Source organism: Chenopodium album, chromosome 6 (assembly GCF_948465745.1).
Source record: "Chenopodium album chromosome 6, dcCheAlbu1.1, whole genome shotgun sequence".
NCBI lineage: Eukaryota > Viridiplantae > Streptophyta > Magnoliopsida > Caryophyllales > Amaranthaceae > Chenopodium > Chenopodium album.
The window spans coordinates 350,366-377,384 of record NC_137839.1 but is presented as its reverse complement, the minus strand read 5'-3'; the positions used below and the strand labels follow the sequence as shown (position 1 = coordinate 377,384).

The following is a 27,019-nucleotide window of genomic DNA, read 5'->3' as shown; positions in this document are numbered from 1 at the left end:
GGATTTGCAGGCTATTATATTGTATATCTACACTTTTACGTGTCAAAAAGTGCTCCCAAAAATAAAGAGGGAATAACCTCAACAATTCCAAGACAATACAACGGTACGAGTAATGGAAAATTCAATTAGGATGTCATCCTCTTGAGAGTTACACTTTAATTGTCCTTGTAGAGCATTGAGAAAATTTGCAGGCTATTATAGGTATCAATGTATATCTAATTATATATACTTTATATATTAAAAGCGATCCCGAAAATAAGGAGAGAAAAAACTTAACAATTCCAAGACAATTGAACATTATTATTATTATTATTATTATTATTATTATTATTATTATTATACTAACATTATGTATTTATATATTAAAGGCATTCCTTCCTTCAAAAAAAAAAAAAAAAATTTGCTAAAAATGTCTGTGTTCTACGTGTACTCCTTTTTACACTAGCATCACAGCACATCATCTATCTTTCAACAATTTTTATCCATGAGATCATAAACTAAAAATGGATATAAAGAATTTTGAACACCAAACCTCATAGAATGAAAACCATATATATTACCATTTTAGCTAGAAATTATCATGAGTTAGATTAAAAATAATCCAAAATAATTTATTGTGTCATTATATTCTAATTTAATTAACAAGTCTTTTTAAGCGTAACGTAAAAAAGAATTATTTAAAGCATATCCGAGAGCAAAGCGCGGTTCACACCCTAGTTTAAGAAATTATAATATGTATGTTATCGAATTTAGTGCTCTATTGGTTTCTCTATAATGATTTATTTCTGAATGCTCGAACTTTTGGAGAAGTATCTTTATGCTAACGAGGATGCTTTGGATCAAATTCCAATAAGACCAAATTCCTTGAACTAAATTTACCATTATTAGATCGTCGCCTTCAATTCTTCTATTACAAGTCTTAATAGATAAATCATTCACGTTTTATTCTATTCGTATTGTTGTTAACCGAAACGAACAAAACTAAAAAATACCAACTTTATATGAAGTAGATCATATGCAACTCAAAGTCATCAAAGAATCAAATTCTCTCTATTAACAGAAGAATCTAATTCGTTAGTGTTAGAAATAGAATTGGTCAAAAATTACTCAAATCCTAATGTTTATGACAAGATCTTTGGTAAACTTGATATTCACACAAACTAATCATCATACATATCGTTCAAGCAAAGAGACTTTAACAAAAAAAAATTGCAGTCACATTACAGTGCCACCATCTACACTCCACTCTTCTTCCACCACTTTCTAGTTGTCACTTCTTCAGAATTCCTCAATTTTATCTTTAATTTATTTATTTTTAATTAATGTACCCTTCTTCTTACTTTCCCATTTTGTGTATCTCATGATATTCTTGTATCCAAGTTCTGCACTTTTAATCAAACCCTCAAATCCCATTTCATGGAGATCTGATTGTAAGCTTAAAAACAGCAAAAACCCAGTTCAATTTCCTGCTTTAACACCCATTTCTTGCAGATTTCAGCAGAAAAAAGGGTTCTTTCAGCACAAATTTTTAAGCATTAGCAGTAGTAGTATACAGAAAAAATCTGATAGTTTTTTGATGATGGAATTTCTTAGTAAATTGGGAATTGGGTGTTTTGGGAATAGGAAAGATAAGCAATTGCAACAATTAGGGCAGAAGACAGAGACTGAATCTGTTGCTGGTGGGCAGGATATTGTGGATTCTGCCATGGTTGAGTTTAACCTCTCTCCTAAGCATCTTGTTGTCATGGTTAATGGTCTTATTGGAAGGTCCTCTCTCTCTTCTCTCTCCTATTCCTTACATTTGTTTTGCAATTCTTTTAGTGTTCATTGATTATAGTAAATTGGGTGTTTTGTAATGATATGATGGATGATATTGCTAGGTTGATGATTAATCCATTATTGCATAATATGTTAGAGGGTTAAGTTATAGTAGTGATTGTTTTTGAGGGTAGCGACTAGGGAGTAACTCAACTGAATTATTGAACTCGTTTGTAAGCTCTAAAACTCGAGTTTGAGAGTTTGTACCATGTTGAAGAACCAATTTTAGCTGAAAATTTTAGAGAGCCAATTACTTATTGTGCGTATATCTTGCTGAGAGAATGTAGTCGCAAGGGATTGCTTGATGGCAATGCCAATAGGAAGTTGGATATAAATAATGGGAAGTTGAGGATAAAAGATATTTACAAATGCTAAGAATGTGCTCGTTGTAATTTTGATGATAAAAGGGTTTTAGGAAGCATATCAATCCTTTAGTGGAAATCTTATGAGACAAATTACCTTAATGTGCTTATTAAAATTTGTTTGATAAAGGATTTTGGTGCTTTTAGTCAAGAGAATCATATGTTGGATGATAAGACAACTTTTTGTAGTGTTACATTGTTGAAACTATGAATCTTGTGGTGATGGACCATCAATTTGAAGTTATCAAAAGAAATAGGAAGAGGGAGAGTGATGTGAAGGGGGGTAGTAAAGATAGTATTGGTGAATGGGGTATGCCTTTATGGCCATTTCCTTAAAAATTGAGTTAATGTGAAGATGAGAGTGATTTAGATATACGTTTTCTTAAAGACCTTGTGAAGGATGAAATAGAAGGCTCCTTTTATTGGATTAGGGCCAAACAAATGAAAAGAAATGAGTCCAGTTCAGTCATTTGAAGCAGGGGATAATAAGTGCAACTTTAACTAGTTTAGTAAGCAATTTTGTAAGTAATCTGGCTGGCCATTATTTGGTAGGTGACAAAATGACATGTATGAGGAAATTATGGGAACTAAAGAAATAGCTTCTAGGTCTGTTAGTTGACACATAGGATGAGATATTTTTGTTTGGTGTTATGTTATATGGAGTATGTATGAGCAGACAATTTTTTTCAACTGATGTCAGCGATTGGGCTGTGTTCATGTTTTATTTTCTTACATATTATATGTGCTTTGCAGCCTTCGCTAGAAAGGTTATTTCACTCTTTTATGAAATAGCTTCTTTTTGTAAAATTACTGATACAAAATCATTTACGTGTGTTTATCGGCATCAGTGGTTTAATGTGTACTTGAACCACTGACTAAGTGATAATATGTATGAATTTGTTATTCCTTGTCCCACAAAATGAAAAAAAAGAAAAGATATTAACTGAGAAGATTGAACCTTCCATCATGCCTTGTCACCCATTATCGCTTAGTGCTGAATTAGCCAAAAGATAGTAGTTGTTAATATCTTGTTTTTCTACCCTTCTATATGCCTCTATAATCCTATAACTCACTATTCTCTATCTGTATAAGGTGCTTCAGTTCCATTGTTACAGTTTTGTACTGCTAAAACTTGTAAGAAATGTTTCACCATGCATATTGGTCACATGCTTTGGCAGCTTGTTTTTTTGTTTAAAATTTCTCCATTCTGAAATCTATAGTACTTAATAATATATATTTTTTTGGTGTCCCTATGTATAATTATACACTTGCTACACATACTTACTTGACTTGTGAACACTTATAATGTAGTGCCACTGACTGGAAATTTACTGCTGATCAATTTGTGAAGCAGCTCCCTGACAAAGTAATGGTGCATTGTGAGTTCTATTTCGCCCCTCCTGCTTCATACTTAAGTAACTTTACTTTACAGGGAGGTGTCCTACTCTAGTCATATTACTGATCTATCCAGAAATTATTATAAGCTTTTCTTTTTTAGACATGAATTGTTACCACTTACCAGCCTTTCATCCATTCATATTAAAGAGTTATTATTTTTTTTTTTTCGATAGGAAGCTATTTTACTCTTTATATTCACCAAAATGATTTGCCAAAGTTCACATTCGTCTTTGCTGCAGGTAGTCAATGCAACACCGCTACATTGACATTTGATGGTGTTGATTTGATGGGTGAACGTCTTGCTGATGAGGTATTTGGGTAATAGCTATTTCATCCTCATAGCCTAAGTTACCTGTAATTGTTTGCCTTGTCTTCCTTGTGAATAGCCTATGCTTTCCGCTCCTTACAAGACTTCAGTGATGATATTTTCATACTTTGCACAACTGCAGGTATCCACTGTTATTAGCCGCAGGCCTGGGTTGCAGAAGATTTCATTTATTTCACATTCTTTAGGGGGTCTTGTTGCAAGGCATGCTATTGGAAAGCTGTATGAACCTCAGGAAACATCGAACATTTTGGTTGCAAAGGGAAACTACTTTGAAGATGAGACTTTAAGTTGTAGCGTTGAAAAGGTTGGAGAAGACTGCCAAGGTAGAATTGCTGGACTGGAACCCATGAATTTTATCACTGTTGCAACTCCACATCTGGGTTCACGAGGACACAGACAGGTAGGTACTTTAGCTAGACTTGCATAATGTTTCTTCTTAACTTGTGCGTACTGTTATTTCTCATATGAATTCCTCAATAGCCATTTAGAATGTTAATTTGAGCTTGTGAGTTGTGACTACAAAACAAGCCTGATATTAGTATATGTTGAGCTTACTTTTCAGTTTATAGTTCAGGAATGCACTGTGAAAACTAAATAGCACTTTTGACCATCCGTGTCTTGACACTGTCTTGCTGCAGTCATATTATGTGGCGGAGCCAGAAAATTTCAAAACGGGGGAACAAATAGACATCGTTTAGTATGATAAAATTGTTGGAACAAATAGATACTTAAATAAATAGTTGAAGCTCTACAACTCAAAAAAAACCAAAATATGGAGTACTTAGTCAAAAAACCTACATTATATACCAATTCTTCCTCCATAAAAGTATTTGATTACGGGTTCAGAATTTTTGAAAAATCCAAACATTAAGAATGATTGAAAAAGTCAAACATTAAATTATATAGCTTCATATTGCCCTATTACAAGTTTACAACCTTAGTTTGGGGTAATGACGTAATGTTCATGGTACAAATAAAGAAAGTAAAATTGCAGTATCAAGGATTGAACTCTAATCTGTTGTATATAAGCTCATGTCAGTTGAATGATTGTTGTAATAGTCCTGTGGATTGTAAATTATATTTAATCATTCTGTACTTATTAAAAAATAAGAGATGAAATGAAATACCGTGGGATTTGATCCCGCATTCACGAGGCTCTACAAATGCTACTTTGACCTCTGATCCATTTCATTTGGTATAAATCATTATGCACAAAATAATCTATTTGAATGATTTTTTTTTTGAAAAAAAAAATAAAATAAAAATAAAAATAAAAATAAAAATTGGGGGGACAACTGTCCCTCCTTGTTCCACGTTGGCTCTGCCAGTGGTAGGATGTCTGGAGTCATTTTTACAACACTGTCGTTGGATAAGCTCTTCCTCTTTTCTTTGTCAAACTTGGTGGATGTCATGCCTATTTTATTGGGTGCTCTGTGCCTAAGGTTGAACAGAATTCAGTTTAGAGTGTCATACAAAGTCTATGCTAAGATGTTGGCTAGCATATATGTTTAGTATATATTTGCATAGTAAGTCTGCTGTATGGAGTAATGTTTATAAAGACCTTGTATGTGTTGTTCTCCAGAATACTCCTTTTAGGATACTATCATTTCTTGATTCGAATCTTAGTTCTTTGTCTTAACTAAGTACGTAGACCAAGGCCAACCAAAGTTCATGATTTGGTCATTTAACTCCCATGAACATTCATATTATGATTCAATTTAGGAGTCCTGCTAGCATATTCTCTTGGATGATTTGACTTTATACCGTGCTTGAGACCTTGAGAGATTTGTAAGCATATGTTGTCCTTTTCATGTTATATGAAATTATGAACATTATAGAAGGAAATTTTGAATTCATCTCATGGAAATTTCTTTTTGCTCTATGTTTCTTACCTCCAATGTTGAACCTATGTTGTACAAAAATGGATACGGGGACAAAAACGGCACTGGTCTGGAGACGGGGTACGGCAAAATCAAAATTTCTAAAAACGGGTACGACAGTAGTAGTGCTGTCAATTCGGGTAAACGGGTCGGGTTTGAGTGGGTCGGGTCAACTCAGTCGGGTCAATTCATATTAATTCCATAACTTATGCGGGTCATGCTTGAGTCGTGTCACGTCGGGTCATACTTCTTATCGGATTTGGGTTGGGTTTAGGTCGGGTTACATTCGTGTCGGGTGAACAATGGGTCGGGTTTAATTCGGGTTTTCACGGATTAAAACGGGTTAAGGTAATTCTCGGGTTCGAGTCGGGTTCGGTTCAAGTCAATAATTTGCAGGTAAGAATCAGGTCAGGTCATTCTCGGGTTTGAGTCGGGTTCGGTTCAAGTCATAAATTTGCGGATTATAATCAGGTCAGGTCATTTTCAAGTCGGGTTCGGTTCAAGTCAATAATTTGCGGGTTATAATCAGGTTGGGTCATTTCCAAGTTGGGTCATTCTTTGATTCAAGTCGGGTTATGTTCAAGTCAATAATTTGCAGGTTACAATTAGGTCGGGTCATTTCCAAGTCAAATCATATTCGGGTTCAACTGACTATAAATAAATAATTATCATTTTTATCAAGCTAATTATTTTCTTTGACTATAATATATATGGCAATATACTAGGGAACTATAGTCTATAATTTAGGAAGATAATTATCACCTTTGACCATACAACAAATATATAATATATTTAACTCTTAAATTTGAGGATGATGCTCCTTTCTTTTGCTGCCTGGACAACTTGGTCTCCCTAGACAAAATATTTTGATCAACAATAATAAGGTGGTCTAAATTACATGTAGGGTGATTTGACATCAGGTGAGGAACAACTTGGGTTGAATTTAGGTTGGGTCAATAACAAGTGTTAATTTCGAGTCGGGTTAGAAACAGATTGGGTTGAATTTGGGTTGAATTTGGGTCAGGTCAATAACAAGTCAGGTTGATTTCGGGTCGGTTTTATAACAGGTTGGGTTTAATTCGGGTCAGGTTAGGAACGGGTCGGGTTGAATTCAGGTTAGGTTAGTAACAAGTCCGGTTAAATTCGGGTTTTGAAAGGTTAAAACGGGTTTGGATTAATTTCGGTTCAAGTCGGGTTCGGTGCAAGTTAATTAAATTGGCCGTTGTAAACCGGTAAATCTGTGCTAGTTGTAAACCGGTAAATCGGTGCAACTTGTAAACTGTTAATTGGCCGTTTAAAAGCAAATTGAATGGTTCCACACACCCAATTGAACTCCCGGAGGATATAAGAGACCATGGCAAACATTTCGGCGTTTTTAAATTCCGGGCAAAAAAAGTCAAAAAATCCAAAATTGAAATATCCACGCTTTTTGAGAAATTTTGGAGGTTTCGGGGCCCGGTGTCGAAAAGGCTTGAGATTTTAGGGGATACATCTTGGGGCCATATAATGTTGTTTGGAACCATTTATGATCATTATTTGTTGTCATAAATGTTCGTGGTAGGCTTAACTTAATGAAATCGGTGCAAGTCGTAAAACGGTAAATTGGCTGTTTAAAGGCAAATTGGATGGTTCCACCTAACCAATAGGACTCCCGGAGGGTATTAGGGACCATAGTAAACATTTCGACATTTTTTCTTTCGGGATAAAAAAAGTAGAAAAATTCCAAAATTGAAGACTAATATCCACACTTTTTGAGAAAATTTTGAGGTTTTAAAGCCCGGTGTCGAAAAGTCCTGAAATTCTAGGGGATATATCTCGGGGTCATATAATGCCTATTGGAACCATATATGATCATTATTTGCTGTTATTAATATTCGTGGTAGGCTTGAGTTAATAAAATTGTGCAAGTTGTAAATCGGTAATTATATTGGCCGTTTAAAGGAAAATTAGATGGTCCCACTAACCCAATTGGACCTCCGGAGGGTATTAGGGACCGTGATAAACATTTCTGCAATTTTTATTTCCGCGCGAAAAATGTCAAAAAATTCCAAAATAGAAGTCTAATATACACGCTTTTTAAGAAATTTAGGAGGTTTTAGGGCCTGGTGTCGAAAAATCATGAAATTTGAAGGGATACATCTCGGTGTCATATAATATCGTTTGGAACCATTTATGATCAATATTTGTTGTCTTAAATGTTCGTGGTAGACTGAAGTTTAAGAAATCGGTGCAAGTTGTAAAACGGTAAATTGTCTGTTTAAAAGCAAATTGGATGGTTCCACCCAACCATTAGGACTCCGGAGGGTATTAGTGTAACACCCCCAAAATTCGAGTCTTTAAAAACAATAAGAGTAACCTTTAACTTTCAAAAGCCCAACCATCGAACTCTGGAAGTGTTACTGCTACACTTATTTTCCGTAGAAAATAAATGCAAAGCAAAAATAACATGATATTTAAAATAACTAAGTGGTCTAAGTTGTGGCAAAATAAAATAGGCATTACATCAAAACTGCAATTATTTGAAACCAATAATTGAGAGGAAATAATTAAATTCGGGGATAAACTAAATTGTTTTAGCTACGTGATTATTCTAACGTCTCCTCACACGTAACCGAGTGCCCTTTTTACCAACCTGCAAAATAAATCAGAAACAAGAAAAGAGAGAAGACTCCCAAAAATCAGATAAACTGAGTAATTCCAACTCCATCCCGTAAAATAAATAATTTTAGTTCAAAACATTTTATACATAATATAGTCTCATAAATATTTTAATACTGAACCAAGTTCAAATAGTCACATAACATATTATTACTTTAGTTAAGAAAGGGAAAGAGAACGCCAGTAAGCCGGGACTAGTCCCTGTCACCACCTACTTACAGAGGGTCGCGCGTAACCTTAATTGGCCACAAAATAAGACAGAATGTCCCTAGTGTGCACACCCCTCACTAATACCCAGTGATTAGGAGGAAGACTAACAACAATATACAATAATTTTAACCAACTAGTAGCAACCATCACTACTAGTGGGCAACCTGTTCTTCACCCTTTCGGGTTTCATTTCCCTTCTTAAATTAAATTTCACTGTACATTTTATTAGATTATATCATCCAATTACACTGTACACAAGTATTGCACAAATCAATTTAATTTCAAGTAACAATACTTCAATTTCAGTATTATTAGACCATGGTCATCCATATAGACCGTCAATCACGTATAATCAATCATCCAATACCCAAGGTTATATTTAAAAAAAAAACTCATACGATAACAAATAATCATATTTTCGAAATTACATATACTAGTACACAAAATAGAAAACTCATATATAATATATGATTCCATAATATCATACGATAACACACTCATCACATATAATTACATAAGCACGTATTTGACACATAATATTTCAAAACAATTTCCTAACGGGATTCTAAAGATGATGGACATTGAAAATTACCTTGATCGTGCGTAAAACTCAAGGTAATTAACCTCCGAACGTTCACCTACAAGCCTCCGTCTACCAATAAACCAATAAATAGGTCCAAGTTAGTCTTACTATATTATTGATCGAAATAGTTAGTCAATTAGTAGTTTATAATACCAAGTGCTAGAATCCACTAACGTTGTCAATACACTACAATATGGGTGTATGCATGAATTTATTTAACTAATTAAAACAAAATTATTTTTTTTTTCTATCAAATTCATTTGACTAAAAGCTGCAACTTCATGACTTTATTAGAGAAGAAGGGTAGGCGGCATGGGCATGGAGAATACAACGAAATTGACGATCGATTGCAATTCATATTGGTGAACATAATTCTGCCAACTCGTATTGCAATTCTTTGAGTTTGTATACAATGGATTAAGAAGGTAATATATATTGTAGAAGATTTCCTTTAGAATCATGGATGGAAAGAGGAGAAGAAACATGATTTACCTTTATACCAAGACAACTATGGTGATGGGTTTTAGCGAACAACGCAAGATAGAGTAGGAAAATGGCTTCTTGAGAGTTCAATGGTTTTCTCACGGCAATTGGGATGGAGTGGTGTATTTATACATAAAGTATGGTTAGGGATTAATTAAGTATCTAGAAGGCTCTTATGTAGGATAAGATTAAATTTAAGATGGAGTTGTTTTCTTTTTTTTTTTTAAAAAAAAAAAATCCAAAAATGAAAATAAAAATAATAGTCATACAATTTGAAAATAATAACAATTAGTTTAAAAGTTTATTTTTGAAAAGAAATTTGACTAAAAAAAATACTCCAAAATTAATACTCTAAAATTTGGGGTATTACAATTAGGGACAATGGTAAACATTTCGGCAATTTTTATTTTCCGGCCAAAAAAAGTAGAAAAATTCCAAAATTGAAGGCTAATATCCACATTTTTTGAGAAATTTTAGAGGTTTCAAAGTCCTGTGTCGAAAAGTCCTGAAATTCTAGGGGATATATCTCGCGGTCATATAATGCCTATTGGAACCATATATGATCATTATTTGTTGTTATTAATGTTCGTGGTAGGCTTGAGTTAATGAAATTGATGCAAGTTTTAAACCGGTAAATTGGTCGTTTTAAGGCGAATTGGACGGTTCCACCAACCCAATTCGACTCCCGGAGGGTAGTAGGGACCATGGTAAACATTTAGGCAATTTTTCTTTAAGGGCAAAAAATAGTCAAAAAATTCAAAAATGAAAACTAATATCCACGGTTTTTGAGAAATTTTGGAGGTTTTTGGGCCCACTGTCGAAAAGACTTGAGATTTTAGGGGATACATCTAGGGGTCATATAAGGTCGTTTGTTACCATTTATGATCATTATTTGTTGTCATAAATGTTCGAGGGAGGCTTAAGTTAATGAAATCAGTGCAAGTTGTAAAACGGTAAATTGGCTGTTTAAAGCCAAATTGGATGGTTCCACCCAACCAATAGGACTCCCGGAGGGTATTAGGGACCATGGTAAACATTTCGACATTTTTTCTTTGGGGCTAAAAAAGTTAGAAAAATTCCAAAATTGAAGACTAATACTCACACTTTTTGAGAAATTTTTGAGGTTTTAAAGCCCGGTGTCGAAAAGTCCTGAAATTCTAGGGGATATATCTCGGGGTCATATAATGCCTATTGGAACCATATATGATCATTATTTGTTATTAATATTCGTGGTAGGCTTGAGTTAATAAAATTGTTGCAAGTTGTAAACCGGTAATTATATTGGCAAATTGGATGGTCCCACCAACCCAATTGGAATTCCGGAGGGTATTAGGAACCACGGTAAACATTTCTGGAATTTTTAATTCCGCCCGAAAAATGTCAAAAAATTCCAAAATTGAAGTCTAATATACACGCTTTTAAAGAAATTTAGGAGGTTTTAGATCCCGGTGTCGAAAAATCATGAAATTTTAAGGGATACATCTCGGGGTCATATATTTAGAGAGAGAAAGTAGAGAGAAGGGAGAGTAAATGTGGGGGGCATTGCCCTTGGAGAGAGAATTGGATCCCCTGAAACTGATGTAATGATCAGTATTTATAGAGTATTGGGATATGTGCCTTTTAGGTTATTTAACCTAAGTAGATTGGCTTCCCACCGTTTTACGGTTACTAGGGTTGTGGGCTTAAAGCCCATTTTCACCCTTCTATCATTGAGTGACACGTGTCATGCTCTAATTGGCCCATTGAGCCCTGAGCTTAGGGACACGTGTCGCGGTGGCATTGGTCCACATATAGGGGGTATTTTTACCCCCAAACATTAGCCCCTCAGAAGGGGTAATTTCTCTTTCAAGAGGAATTACTCCTTTCGAAATCAAGGCTTTATTTTCCGCTTGTTCAAAATCTCTATGGGCGGCATATGTCCAGTTCAATAAAAGAGAGATTTGATTAACTTGGAAAATCTGATACCTTAAATGGTATGATATTTTCTAAGTTAATCAATCATAATAATGATTGCCGCCTGAACTAGGCGGATGACGACTTTTATTTCTTTTAGCCTCACTATGGTGGTCATATGACCTTTGGGAGACTTAGAATATTTTTGAGACGTTTGACATCCCATAAGGCAGGAGGCAAATGGCCGCCTGGGGCAGGAGGCAAGTGGCCGCCTGACTCTTCACAGGGCAGGAGGCAAATGGCCGCCTGACTATTAATAGGGCAAATGGCCGCCTGACTATTAATAGGGCAGGAGGCGAATGGCCGCCTGACTATTAACAGGTCAGGAGGCAAATTGCCTCCTGGACTCTTCACAGGGCAGGAGGCAAATGGCCGCCTGACTATTCACATGGCAGGAGGCAAATGGCCGCCTGGGGCAGGTAGGAGGCAAATGGCCGCCTGACTCTTCACAGGGCAGGAGGCAAATGGCCGCCTGACTATTCATAGGGCAGGAGGCAAATGGCCGCCTGACTATTCACAGGAGGCAAATGGCCGCCTGGGGTGTTTGTAATCCAATTATACTTTCAATGTCTTTCTACACCATTGGGAGGACTTGTATAATTTCGGAAGGTAATCTAGGTTAGAACTTTGGTCGATCACCGGCTGATGTCTTTTGGACATCCGGTGTTCCGAAAACTTAGTCGTTCTTTAGACTGTTCTGGTCAGACGGCTATGAGTTGACCAATTTGGTCGTTCAATCTTTGCCGTCTGCATAGGTACGTAGAGCAAGCAAGTAGGCTGCTCTCTGCGACGATTGCACCCGGAGGGGTGTTGTCGGACGCCATTGTCCATGTTGGGACAGACGATTTTATGAAAAAAGCAACCATCCGACCATTGGCCTCTGGTCTAGGTTGAGACCGGCTGTATAGCCACTAAGCGGTTTTGTGCCTAGTTTAGTTATCTGGCCATTGGCCGCATGTCACTCAGACGTTGAAATCGCTACTAAGTTTCAAACTTAGTTTATTATCCGGCCATTGGCCTCACGTCACTTGGACGTTAGTTTAGCTTCAAACTTAGTTTATTATCCGGCCATTGGCCTCACGTCACTTGGACGTTAATTTAGTAGCTACTAAGTTTTTAACCTAGTTTATTTTAATGCATCAACATTATTTAGAGGAGAGTAAGTCAATTGTTACCTCAAATATTCAATGCTTGATGCTTAACCCATGTAATTGGGTAGCTTAGCCCTTGAAGAACCTTGGAAGGCCGGCTGCCGAGCTTAACCAAATGCGAAGGGTGCTCGACACTTATGCCGCCTGACCATTATACTCCCAAAGAGTCGATCTCCATTGTTGCTTTCAACATCATCATTTTCCGACTCGGAGGAGCTTAAGCTTAATCATAAGATAGCATGGGCTTTGATATGATGCCGCCTGGCTGGTGACATGCAGCTTGAGACCAAGAACTCAAGTTCACTATTTTTTTTTTTATTTTTATTTATTTATTTTTTTTAAACAAAATAAAAATAAATCATAATAATGATATTTCATGATAAATATTATCATGAACAAGTGAACAACACTCAAGCGGCCTTTTGAACAGGTAGTTGTCCAGCCATATTCACATTAGCTCTTGACATGGTACTTGGTACCATGGTCGGATGTATGCCTTGCTCAATCGTGCCGGCTTTTAAGCTAAGATTCAGTCACCAAAAATGCCGTTTGAACAAAACAGCCCTTACAGCCGGCTTTGAGGGTGAACAAAGCAGCCATGGCAGATTGGCAGCTGGCTTTCAGGTTGAACGAAGCAACCATCACAACCGGTTTTGAGGTTGAGCAAAGCATCCGCTAATTTTGATGCATACAACAACCCCACAGTTGGCTTGATTGATAAATAAAACAGCCCTGCGACCGGCCTTAACTTGAGAGCAAAGTAGCCTTGCAGCCGGACTTAATTGAAGAACAAAGAAACCCCTTCAATCGGCTAAATTGACGAGCAATGCTGCCCCATGCCGCCTGCATTGGAGTTGGCTTGGGCTGTGGTTGAGGGACGCTTGTTGTAAGAAGTAGCAGACATCGAGAAGCTTGCCGACGCCTATGTAATACATACAAGCTAGCTAGTAATACTGTCCATCATATTGCAAGCAATCTATGGCTTGACTTGTATATACATAGCCGGTTTTACAAGCGGCTTAAATGATCATTCTTCGATTCCACTTATACTCAATCAAAAATGGCTCGATTTTGCTTGTTGGCTATGCTTGCCGCCTGTATGCAAGCTTCCGGCATGATACTTCATATTTTCATATTATAATCAAAATAATGATGATTATTGGCTTGAACAAACCTCAAAAGGCCACCCAACTCATGCACAAACTCTTAAACGCTGGTCGGCTTTGATGACCGTCTCATGAGAACTCAGCAATAAGTTCTCCGCATGATACAGCAACACCATGGCCGGATGCTTTCATCTCCGCATCTCGACCTCTTGGTTTTTAAGAACCGACCATTTGATACAGCAATAATTATCAAATCTTTTTTTTTTTTATTTTTTATTTTTTATTTTTTAAATCATAATAATGATATATATTGACGTTAACAAAACTCATACGACCATGCCTTCATGAGACTCTGGTTGTTAGTGCCTAGCAGCTTCCGCATGAACTCATTCGCCTCAGTATTAATACCGCCTAACCATTATACTCCCAAAGAGATATATACAAGTGGCGAGGCTTCTTTAAATGCTCATATAGCTGCCTATCTCCACTTATACATGTGAGCTTCTTCAATGATAATACAACCGGTAATGAGGAACGACTCACTACCTTGCTCACCCTACAATTTTTGGGTGAAAAGATGACCAGACAGCCCCTTCAGGCGGCTTTTGAGGATGAACAAAGCAGCCCAGCAGCCGGGCTTGGTTGAGACAGGTAACAACCCCTACAGCCGGAATTAGTTGATGAGCCTGGGTGCCCATACAACCGGGATAAATTGATAAGCATGGATGCCCCTACAGTCGGACTTAATTGACGAGCAATTGAGCCATGACAACCGCTTAATTGAGGTAGAAAACAACTCGGCTACCACTGTTCATAGCTCTGACCGGCTGCCACCATTAATAGCGATCACCGGCTGACACCATTGGAGCAAAGCTGCCCCATGCCGCCTGAGTGCACTAATGTAAAAGATGATAGTAGCCGGCTGTATGCACTATGATGTGCAAGCTCACTATAATAATAGTGGTGTACATAGAGCTGCCATATAAGTTTCATGGTCGGTTGTATCAATTAGGCATCCACTTTCTAAGTGTCGCCTGACTATCATTGTATAAGTCGGCATATTTGCCGCTTGATCAAGATTACCATCGAGCTCTTGCTAACTTACATCACAGCCGTTTTTGAGGTTGAAAAAAGCAACCATGCCGCCTGACTAGTTAGACATTCCAACTTTTCGACGGATAATCGGCAATGAGTACCTGACATCATAATAATGATAAGTAATATATATCAGCCATTGCAACCGGCTTTGATAAAAGAACCGAGCAGACATGGCAATCACTCAATTGAGGCATGAAATAGCCATGCTTAAGTGATGCATACAGCAGCCATCACAGCCGGCTTGATTGATAAACAATACAGCCATGCGGCCAGCCTTAACTTGGGAGCAAAGTAGTCTTGCAGCCGGACTTAATTGGAGGACAAAGAAGCCCCTTCAGCCGGCTAAATTGACGAGCAATGCTGCCCCATGCCGTCTGAGTGATTTAATTTAAAAGTTGACAACGGCCGGCTGTATGCACTTTTGATGATGATGCTTAGCCGGCACAAAATCTGTCTGCATATGCTAACACAAGAACCGCTTGTGTATGCTAACACAAGTACCGCTTGAGTATTCTAACACAAGAAAAAACTTGGCCGCTTGTGTATGCTAACACAAGAAAGAAAGCTTGGTCGCTTGCGTATGTTAACACAAGAAAATGCTTGGCCGCTTGTGCTCATTCTTAAATGATGAGCCATCATGATCAGGTGTCGGCTGCCGCTTATGTTAATCAAACAATCAAGCAGCCAGCTTTGAGGTTGAACACATCAGATATGGAAGCCGCTTAATTGATGAATAATTGATGAATATTGCAGCCCTTACGACTGAGCTTGGTAGGAGCGCAAAGCAGCCCTGCAATTGCCTGATGACCTTATTAATAATGATGTTCGGCTGCCACCATTGATGGTGGTAACCGGCTGACCTTATTGATGAAAGTAACCGGCTGCCACCCTTGGTTGATAAATTGATGTCGGCTGACTTGTTTGCACTAAATTTAGTCATGCCGCTTGTATTTTAATGGTGGAGCAGCTAATTTGTGACGCTTGGTAGCTTACTTGCGTGTGAAATGATTCCCACTACAAGTTGGAACTTCCTCCTCTTTCATAGATAATGAAGGAGGATTGGTCAGCTCCTGCCGCATGCATACGATAGTGCTTAACAACACTATTAGTTTAGTTAAAAATCTTTGCTTTTTATTTCTCTTTTTTACAAAAGATAAATATGCTTGTTCCGTTAGTTGTCAAAACTAGTGGAATCTATAGAATGCCGGCTGTATGCATCCGGCTGCATAGCATGCGACCAACTCATTAAATGAGTTGGTTTAAAATAGTGGAGTTGGCCAATTTAGCCGTCTCACCCCTGATAAAACTTAGATTAAACGGCATTTCCCTTTAACCTTTAAAAGTGCATGACTTAGTCTGACATGCCTTTTTGGCCGCCTGACCCTCGATATTCAGCCTCATGACGCCTGCTGTACTTGACATCCGGCCTCATGACGCCTGCTGCCTCCTAAAGGAGGCTCTCTCTCTTGAGTCGGTGATCCACCGTTGTGCCATTACAAATGTGTCTCCCCACAGACGGCGCCAAATGTTTTGGGGTTTTTAGTACGTACCCGAATGGAGGGTGTGTACGTCCCTCGGGAGACAGATCTGCAATGCAACACTCGAACGGCCCGATCACCTGCAAAACAACGGACCCCGGGGGGGCCGGAGGTCCGCCTCCGACGATCAAGTCAGTGACCGAAATAATGTATTTTAGAGAGAGAAAGTAGAGAGAAGGGAGAGTAAATGTGGGGGGCATTGCCCTTGGAGAGAGAATTGGATCCCTGAAACTGATGTAATGATCAGTATTTATAGAGTATTGGGATATGCGCCTCTTAGTTTATTTAACCTAAGTAGATTGGCTTCCCACCGTTTTACGGTTTCTAGGGTTGTGGGCTTAAAGCCCATTTTCACCCTTCTATCATTGAGTGACACGTGTCATGCTCTAATTGGCCCATTGAGCCCTGAGCTTAGGGACACGTGTCGCGGTGGCATTGGTCCACATATAGGGGGTATTTTTACCCCCAAACAATATCCACGTTTTTTTGAAAATTTTGAGGTTTTAGGGCCCGGTGTCGAAAAGTCTTGAGATTTTAGAGGATACATCTTAGGGTCATAAAATGTCGTTTGGAACCATTTATGATCATTATTTGTTGTCATAAATATTCGTGGTAGGCTTAAGTTAATGAAATCGGTGCAAGTTGTAAAACGGTAAATTGACTGTTTAAAGGCAAATTGGATGGTTCCACCCAACCAATAGGACTCCTGAAGGGTATTAGGGACCATGGTAAACATTTCGACAATTTTTACCTTCGGGCCAAAAAAAGAAGAAAAATTCCAAAATTGAAGACTAATATCCACACTTTTTGTGAAATTTTTTAGGTTTTAAAGCCCGGTGTCGAAAAGTCCTGAAATTCTAGGGGATATATCTCGGGGTCATATAATGCCTATTGGAACCATATATGATCATTATTTGTTGTTATTAATATTCGTGGTAGGCTTGAGTTAATAAAATTGGTGCAAGTTGTAAACCGGTAATTATATTGGCCGTTTAAAGGCAAATTGGATGGTCCCACCAACCCAATTGGACTCCCGGAGGGTATTAGGGACCGTGGTAAACATTTCAGCAATTTTTATTTCTGCGCGAAAATTTTCAAAAAATTCCAAAAAAGAGGTCTAATATACACGCTTTTTAAGAAATTTAGGAGGTTTTAGGGCCCAGTGTCGAAAAATCATGAAATTTTAAGGGATACATCTCGGTGTCATATAATTTTGTTTGGAACCATTTATGATCATTGTTTGTTGTCATAAATGTTCGTGGTAGACTTAAGTTGAAGAAATCGGTGCAAGTTGTAAAACGGTAAATTGTCTGTTTAAAGGCAAATTGGATGGTTCCACCCAACCATTAGGACTCCGGAGGGTATTAGGGACAATGGTAAACATTTCGACAATTTTTATTTTCGAGCTTAAAAAAGTAGAAAAATTCTAAAATTGAAGGCTAATATCCACACTTTTTGATAAATTTTGAGGTTTCAAAGTTCTGTGTCGAAAAGTCCTGAAATTCTAGGGGATATATCTCGGGGTTATATAATGCCTATTGGAACAATATATGATCGTTATTTGCTGTTATTAATGTTTGTGGTAGGCTTGAGTTAATGAAATTGGTGCAAGTTTTAAACCGGAAAATTGGTCGTTTTTAGGCGAATTGGATGGTTCCACCAACCCGATTCGACTCCCGGAGGGTAGTAGGGACCATGGTAAACATTTAGGCAATTTGTTTTAAAGGGCAAAAAATAGTCAAAAAATTCAAAAATGAAGACTAATATCCACGTTTTTTGAGAAATTTTGGAGGTTTTAGGGCCGAGTGTCGAAAAGGTTTAAGATTTTAGGGGATACATCTTGGGGTCATATAATATCGTTTGGAACCATTTATGATCATTATTTGTTGTCATAAATGTTCGTGGTAGGCTTAAGTTAATGAAATCGGTGCAAGTTGTAAAACGGTAAATTGGTTGTTTAAAGGCAAATTGGATGGTTCCACCCAACCAATAGGACTCCTGGAGGGTATTAGGGACCATGGTAAACATTTAGGCAATTTTTTTTAAAGGGCAAAAAATAGTCAAAAAAATTCAAAAATGAAGACTAATATCCACGTTTTTTGAGAAATTTTGGAGGTTTTAGGGCCGAGTGTCGAAAAGGCTTGAGATTTTAGGGGATACATCTTGGGGCCATATAATGTTGTTTGGAACCATTTATGATCATTATTTGTTGTCATAAATGTTCGTGGTAGGCTTAACTTAATGAAATCGGTGCAAGTCGTAAAACGGTAAATTGGCTGTTTAAAGGCAAATTGGATGGTTCCACCTAACCAATAGGACTCCCGGAGGGTATTAGGGACCATAGTAAACATTTCGACATTTTTTCTTTCGGGATAAAAAAAGTAGAAAAATTCCAAAATTGAAGACTAATATCCACACTTTTTGAGAAAATTTTGAGGTTTTAAAGCCCGGTGTCGAAAAGTCCTGAAATTCTAGGGGATATATCTCGGGGTCATATAATGCCTATTGGAACCATATATGATCATTATTTGCTGTTATTAATATTCGTGGTAGGCTTGAGTTAATAAAATTGTGCAAGTTGTAAATCGGTAATTATATTGGCCGTTTAAAGGAAAATTAGATGGTCCCACCAACCCAGTTGGACCTCCGGAGGGTATTAGGGACCGTGGTAAACATTTCTGCAATTTTTATTTCCGCGCGAAAAATGTCAAAAAATTCCAAAATTGAAGTCTAATATACACGTTTTAAAAGAAATTTAGGAGGTTTTAGGTCCCGGTGTCGAAAAATCATGAAATTTTAAGGGATACATTTCGGGGTCATATAATATCGTTTGGAACAATTTATGATCATTGTTTCATTGTTTGTTGTCATAAATGTTCGTGTTAGACTTAAGTTGATGAAATCGGTGCAAGTTGGAAACCGGTAAATTGTCTGTTTAAAGGCAAATTAGATGGTTCCATCCAACCATTAGGACTCCGGAGGGTATTAGGGACAATGGTAAACATTTCGACAATGTTTATTTTCGGGCCAAAAAAAGTAGAAAAATTCCAAAATTGAAGGCTAATATCCACGCTTTTGAGAAATTTTTGAGGTTTTAGGGCCCAGTGTCGAAAAGGCTTGAGATCTTATAAGATACATCTTAGGGTCATATAATGTCGTTTGGAACCATTTATGATCATTATTTGTTGTCATAAATGTTCGTGGTAGGCTTAAGTTAATGAAATCGGTGCAAGTTGTAAAACGGTAAATTTGTTGTTTAAAGGCAAATTGGATGGTTCCACCCAACCAATAGGACTTCCGGAGGGTATTAGGGACCATGGTAAACATTTCGACAATTTTTACTTTCGTGCCAAAAAAAGAAGAAAAATTCCAAAATTGAAGACTAATATCCACACTTTTTGAGAAAATTTTGAGGTTTCAAAGCCCGGTGTCGAAAAGTCCTGAAATTCTAGGGGATATATCTCGGGGTCATATAATGCCTATTGGAACCATATATGATCATTATTTGTTGTTATTAATGTTCGTGGTACGCTTGAGTTAATGAAATTGGTGCAAATTTTAAACTGGTAAATTGGTCGTTTTAAGGCGAATTGGATGGTTCCACCAACCCAATTCGACTCCCGGAGGATAGTAAGGACCATGGTAAACATCTAGGCTATTTTTCTTTACGGGCAAAAAAAGTCAAAAAATTCAAAAAATGTAGACTATCCACGCTTTTTGAGAAATTTTGGAGGATTTAGGTCCCGGTGTTGAAAAAGCTTGAGATTTTAGGGGATACATCTTGGGGTCATATAATGTCGTTTGGAACCATTTATGATCATTATTTGTTGTCATAAATGTTCGTGGTAGGCTTAAGTTAATGAAATCGGTGCAAATTGTAAAACGGTAAATTGGCTGTTTAAAGGCAAATTGGATGGTTCCACCCAACCTGTAGGACTCCCGGAGGGTATTAGGGACCATGGTAAACATTTCTAACAATTTTTATTTTCGGGCCAAAAAAATAGAAAAATTTCAAAATTGAAGACAAATATCCACACTTTTTGAGAAATTTTTGAGGTTTCAAAGCCTGGTGTCGAAAAGTCTTGAAATACTAGGGAAAATATCTCGGGGTTATATAATGTCGTTTGGAACCATATATGATCAGTATTTGTTTTCATAAATGTTCGTGGTAGGCTTGTATTATTGAAATCGGTGTATGTTATAAACCGGTAAATTGGTCATTTGAAGGCAAATTGCATGATTCCACCCACCCAATTGGACTTCCAGAGGGTATTTGGGACCAAAACTGAAGAATAATTCCAAAAGCGCTGAGATTTTAGGGGATACATCTCGGGGTCATATAATGCCGTATGGATTCATATATGATCATTATATGTTTTCATAAATGTTCGTGGTAAGCTTGAGTTAATGAAATCGGTGCAAGTTGTAAATCGGTAAATTGGTCGTTTAAAGGCAAATTGGATGGTTCCACCCAGCCAATTGGACTCTTGGAGGGTATAGGGACTATGGTAAACATTTCAGCAATTTTAATTCTGGGTGAAAAAAAGTCAAAAAATTTCAAAATTGAAGTCTAATATCCACAATTTTTGAGAAATTTTGGAGGTTTCGGGTAGAGCTATAGTCGGGTCACGTCGGGTCATAATTCTTATCGGGTTTGGGTCGGGTTTAGGTCTTGTTAATAACAGGTCGGGTTACATTCGGGTTGGGTTTTGACGGGTTAAAACGGGTTATGGTAATTCTCGGGTTTGGTTCAAGTTAATAATTTGCGGGTTAGAATCAAGTCGGGTCATTCTCGGGTTTGATTTGGGTTCGGTTCAAGTCAATAATTTACGGGTTATAATCACGTCGGGTCATTTTCAAGTCGGGTCATTCTCGGGTTCAAGTCAGATTCGGTTCAAGCCAATAATATGCGGGTTATAATCAGGTTGGGTCATTTCCAAGTAGGGCGGAGTCAAGTCGGGTTATGTTCAAGTAATTTGCAGGTTACAATCAGGTCGGGTCATTTCCATGTCAGGTCATATTCGGGTTCAACTAACTATAAATAGATAATTATTATTTTTATCAAGCTAAATATTTCCTTTTACTATATATATGGCAATATATTAGGGAACTATAGTTTATAATTTAGGAAGATAATTATCTCCTTTGACCATACAACAAATATATACTATATTTAACTTTTAAATTTGAGGATGATGCTCTGGACCGACTTGGTCTCCCTAGACAAAATGTTTTGATCAACAATAATAAGGTGGTCTAAATTGCATTTAAGGTGATTTGAAATCGGGTTAAGAACAATTTGGGTTGAATTTAGGTCGGGTCAATAACAAGTCGTGTTGTTTCGAGTCGGGTTATTAACAGATCGGGTTGAATTTTTGGGTTGGGTTGGTAATAGGTCCGGTAAAATTCGGGTCGGGTCAATAACAAGTCGGGTTGAATTTGGGCCAGGTCAATAGCAAGTTGGGTTGATATCAAGTTGGGTTGATATCAGGTCGGGTTTGTAGCAGGTTGGGTTTAATTCGGATCGGGTTGAATTCATGTCAGGTCGGGTTGATATCAAGTTGGGTTGATATCAGGTCGGGTTTGTAGCAGGTTGGGTTTAATTCGGATCGGGTTGAATTCATGTCAGGTTAGTAATAAGTCGGGTTAAATTCGGGTTTTGACGGGTTAAAACTGGTTGGGTTAATTTCGGTTCAAGTCGGGTTCGATTCAGGTCAATAATTTACGGGTTACATTTGGGTCGGGTCATCTCCAAGTCAGCTCATGTTCGGGTTCGGGTCTCACATACTCGGGTCAACTCGGGTCTAGGGTTGGTTTTAGGTCGGGTCAGGTCGGGTTTGGGTCACCAATTTTTTGGGTTCAGATAGGTTGGTTAATAATCGGGTTTGAGTCTTTATTTCGAGTCGGGTCAACTTTTGACGGCTCTAGGGAGTAGGCTGGTTCAGTTTGACCCCTTTCTCTAGGTGATGCCGAAGAAAAGCTAGCATGGTTGTTCCCCATGCATAAGTGGCAGATGTATTTGGATCACTTAGCATTTAGCCCATCAGTGCACGACATTATGAAGCACCACACGATGAGCATCTGCCTCTCTCAATTGAGCTCTTTGTTGTAGATAATCTTATATAATTTGGTTGGTAACAAGAGTGATCTCCTCATCTTCTAATACAACAATATAATGCTTATTACTGTATTGTTGGATGAGCACTGGTTTGTCGTCAATGGGCAATTTAACTAGAAATGACACATCTTGCAGTGTTATTCCTAGTTTTTGCCCATGAATGTCAAAGGTGGTGGAAATGTGATTGTAATAACTCAAACACCTTTGACACAAAAGACAACAAATTTGACCTTGGTTTGTTTGATCGATTTGTCTTTAATTTTGTCATTAATGCCTTAATGGGAAATTCAGTCAAATAAATCGATTTTCCCTTCAATTTTGTCATTAAAGGGCAAATCGGTCAAACACACCTGGGTAAAAAATTTGTCGTTTTTTGTGTCAAAGGTGTTAGGGATATTTCATACTTCCAGCACCTTTGACATTAATGGGCATAAACTAGGAATAACAGTACAAGATATACTCCTACTTAAATTGCCCATTGATGGCAAATCGTTCCTTATCCAATAATACAGTAATAAGCATTCTCCTACTATATTCGAAGATGAGAGATCACTCTTGTTTCATCAGCCAAATTGTATAAGATTACTTCAACAAGGAGTACGACTGGAAGAGGCGGAAGATGGCACTATTGATGCTCGTTAAATTGTGCTTTATAATGTCATTCACTGATGGACTAAGTAGGTATGTTCCCTTCTTTGAAGTGCTTAGTGATCCAGATACTACATCTGTCACTTATGCATGGGGAGCAGCCATGCTAGCTTTTCTTTAGCATCACCTTGAGAGATGGGGTCAATTTGAGAGGGATAATAATATAGCTAGTAGGACAAAGTAGCATGGCTAGTACTTCGTAGATCACTAAGATTGATAGAGGTAGCTAGTAGGCTGGTTTAGTTTTCAAGCTAAGTTTACCTTTTCCGGTGTGACCTTGAATTGGCTTAGTCTAGGTGTAAACTCTTAAGTTAAGGGCTAGATCCTGAATATTGCCCGGATGATGTTAGTCTAAATACACCCACCTGAATATAGGTTGATGGATTCAAACTTTATAGAACGGGTTATGAATTACATTAAAAAAACTCAAGAAATGGGATAGATAACCAAAACTCAAGAACACACTCAAAGTTATAGGATCTTAGGCAAGAAATCAAGACACACTCAAAGCTCACCCTAATCTTATAACTCAAGAATAAACTCAAAGCTATAAGGAAACACTAAAAACACTTTTTTTTTTTTTTATTATTATTTTTTTTTCAATAATCAAAAGTTGTCATTCTCTTATTATCGCCCAATTTATAGGAAATATGGGCAACAAGGCAACTGAAAGGTTACAACTTAACATCTCCCTAAAACCGCCCACATTCAACAGTTACAAAAACTAAATAAAACTCTCTTAATTCACTCCTTTGTAACACCTATTTAAATGGATAGTAACGAATCAGCAATTAAGAGTTACACTTACTCTTAATCACACATAATCTTACGGCTAAATAAGAGAGGAAGTTAGTAACTCCTCTAAGCCTTATTACAACCTAAATAAAAGATAAAGCAAACTAAATTATATAGCCCAAAATAGCAAATGGCCATGCACACATAAATAGCACTCCTTTGTGGGCTTCAAGTGATCTCCCAAGTGAGCAAATGGACTAAATCCAAGAGTTTCTAACACAAGGACAACTCGTTCTTGATCCATAGAGCTTCTAAGTGGATTGCTTAATCTTGGATCACTGGATCAGCCTAGGGCCCCTAGGCACAACCTGGTTCATTGGACTGTCTTTTTAAAATATTGAAGGACTTGGGAAAAAAAAAAAGGATAAAATACCCAACCTCAAGGGTCTGTTGAGGCCTGGTACTGGTCCAATTCTGGTTCAGTGTGTTCTGAACCACCCAGTTTTGTACCTTGTCCATCTAAGTCTAGGGCTCTGTGTCCTGCTATGCTGATACATTTCTTGATTTGTTTTGAACATTTTTTTGAGAGCCATCTAGAGTGTAATTAAAAACCTTAATCTCATCCACAACTTGTTTTAACCACAGTTGCCTTTCCTTTGTGGCGTCCTTTTCTTGGAGAAACAAGCTTCACAAACTGCGCACTTGATTGCTGGAAGGTCTGGAAAGCATCTCTTTCTAACTGATACCGAAGAAGGCAAACCTCCACTTCTTGTTCGTATGGCTTCTGATTCATATGAACTAAAATTCATGTTGGTATATCATTGGTTGTCTCGTGATTGACATGTAAATATTGACTTTTTCATCAGTATAATCTGGTTATTTTTTGGACCTTCACAGTTCTGCTTTACGATCTTTCAAGCGGCGTGTTGCTTATGCCAATGTTAACTTTGATCGTATCCTTCCCTAATTAAAATTTGATTTTCCCTTCTTTTGTTATGTGAGCTATATAAGCCATTGGATGCAATTATTCTGTTGTTCCTGACTGCTTCTTAGATGTAGTTGGGTGGAGCACCTCTTCAATCCGCAGGCGGCATGAACTACCTAAGGTTGATGTTTCTTTGTCCTGAATCTCCTTATCATATTTCACTTTTACCAATATATTCATTAGTCTTTGATAAAAAAAATGTGTCACTAAACTTACTTTTTCTCTTTATTTTTAGTCTAATTTACTCGCAAACGATGACAAGTACCCTCATATTGTTTACGTTGAGCATGACACTCCGGATAATGGTCGCCATAAAGTGTCTTCATATGCTGATAACCAGACACTCGACTATGAAGGTCTGTTTTAACCTGCAATTTGGATATTAGGCTCTGTGCTGGATAGATCCCAGCTAACGGTTAATTCAGTTTTTTGAATGGAACTATTAAATATCTCATCATATACACATAATATTCAAGGACATTATTGATTCTTTTCCTATGTTAAAAAAGGACATTATTGATTCATAAACTTTTTCATACCTGGGGGCAATATCATTTGCAAGATTTTTCTATTAACGAGTATGTGGTTCAATACTGAGGGCACATTGTTTAAAACGAGCGAGTTTTCTTTCTTTTCCTTGTCAGTTTCTTATTCTTTTTAATTTTTTATATTTTCTGGCCCCTTATAGAGGAGATGATCAGAGGTCTTAACCAAGTACCTTGGGAACGTGTAGATGTCAGCTTCCATCAGAGCAGACAGCGATACATTGCACATAACACCATTCAGGTAAGTGACAAACCAAATGCATGTGCTGCATTCTCAGTCTGCTACTTAGTACTGTTGTATTTATCCTCTCCATTTATGTTCTACTCAGTTATTGTAGATACGCAAGTTAAGAAAACTCTCGTATTGAAGAATGTGAGTGAGTGTAATATAGAGTAGGATAAAGTAAGAGAGAATGCAAAAGGTGAATAAAGTAAAAGAGTGTATCTAAAAGTAGATGTGGTTTCAAATCTATTGGAACTCTGGTAAGGGTTTATACCATATCCCCTGGCGGACCCTATTATCAAGATAGATTGAAAGAAGTTATATGTGAAGTTCTGTTTGAGCTTGACCTCCGCTGATATTTTTTTCCTTCTTCTGTTTTCCTGGAGGGAGTGCTCCGGAACTGTAATTGCTTCTTTAAAAACTATAAAGCTGAAAGGCTAGTCCGGATAAATAACATATACTACCTCGAAGCTGACTGTAAAGTGCTCACTATTTATTCATCTTTTTTTTTTTCATGATTTTTTTTATTCAATTTTTTGTGGAGTGCATAAATCTTACAATGGTCAATCATTACATGGAATAATCAAATTTGGTTCATGTAGCCGACCCCACTTATGGGATTAAAGCTTTGATTGATTAATGATAACTCTTACAATGGAATGGTACTAATAGTTGCATGTCTTCGATAAACATAGGTGAAGAGCTATTGGTTGAATTCTGATGGTGCGGATGTTATCTACCATATGATCAACAACTTCCTGGTTTAATCTCCGTCAATATCGCTCCTTATCTTGCACTCCATGGGTTTGTCTGAATTGTAAACTTATAATGCTTTACTCTGCATTTCTTAGACTAGATATAGCTGCTCATGTTGTATTTTACTGAAAATTCTGCTCATGTACATCTATTAGACGTCATTTTTGGAATTTAGAACGCTCTTACTCTCTATTAGTATTAGTATATGATCTTTGTAATTATTACCTTTCTCATCTATCACAGCCAGTGTTATGCAAGAACCTAGAGCTCTCACTTTTCCTGCAATAGAGCTGTTTTTTTTTTTTTTTTCTCTTTTCCTGTTCTCTCTCATGACAGTATAACTTAAAGTATTCAATATATATAAAGATATGTATTTTCTGATGGTGTTGAATTTTTGATATGCAAGGATGACTCGGACAGAATATACGACTTTGTAATGTGTC

At 37.3% G+C, this 27,019-nt stretch overlaps 1 protein-coding gene across 1 annotated transcript; it reads left to right on the top strand.

Moving 5' to 3' along the window:
- Window positions 1-1,004: 1,004 nt before the first annotated feature.
- On the top strand, window positions 1,005-26,881 carry LOC145635479 (uncharacterized). Its single transcript, XM_081686764.1, has 10 exons — window positions 1,005-1,767; window positions 3,492-3,559; window positions 3,818-3,888; window positions 4,028-4,306; window positions 24,713-24,876; window positions 24,965-25,020; window positions 25,121-25,173; window positions 25,288-25,408; window positions 25,741-25,838; window positions 26,516-26,881. Exons 1-10 carry the CDS (start codon window positions 1,361-1,363, stop codon window positions 26,585-26,587), a joined length of 1,389 nt encoding a protein of 462 aa, XP_081542890.1. The 5' UTR covers window positions 1,005-1,360; the 3' UTR covers window positions 26,588-26,881.
- Window positions 26,882-27,019: the final 138 nt, after the last annotated feature.

Coding starts and splice junctions, on each gene's coding strand:
- LOC145635479 (XM_081686764.1), top strand. CDS start 1,361: ATGATATTCTTGTATCCAAGTTCTGCACTTTTAATCAAACCCTCAAAT. Junction 3,889..4,027: donor GTGAACGTCTTGCTGATGAG/GTATTTGGGTAA, acceptor GCACAACTGCAG/GTATCCACTGTTATTAGCCG. Junction 25,839..26,515: donor TTGCACATAACACCATTCAG/GTAAGTGACAAA, acceptor CGATAAACATAG/GTGAAGAGCTATTGGTTGAA.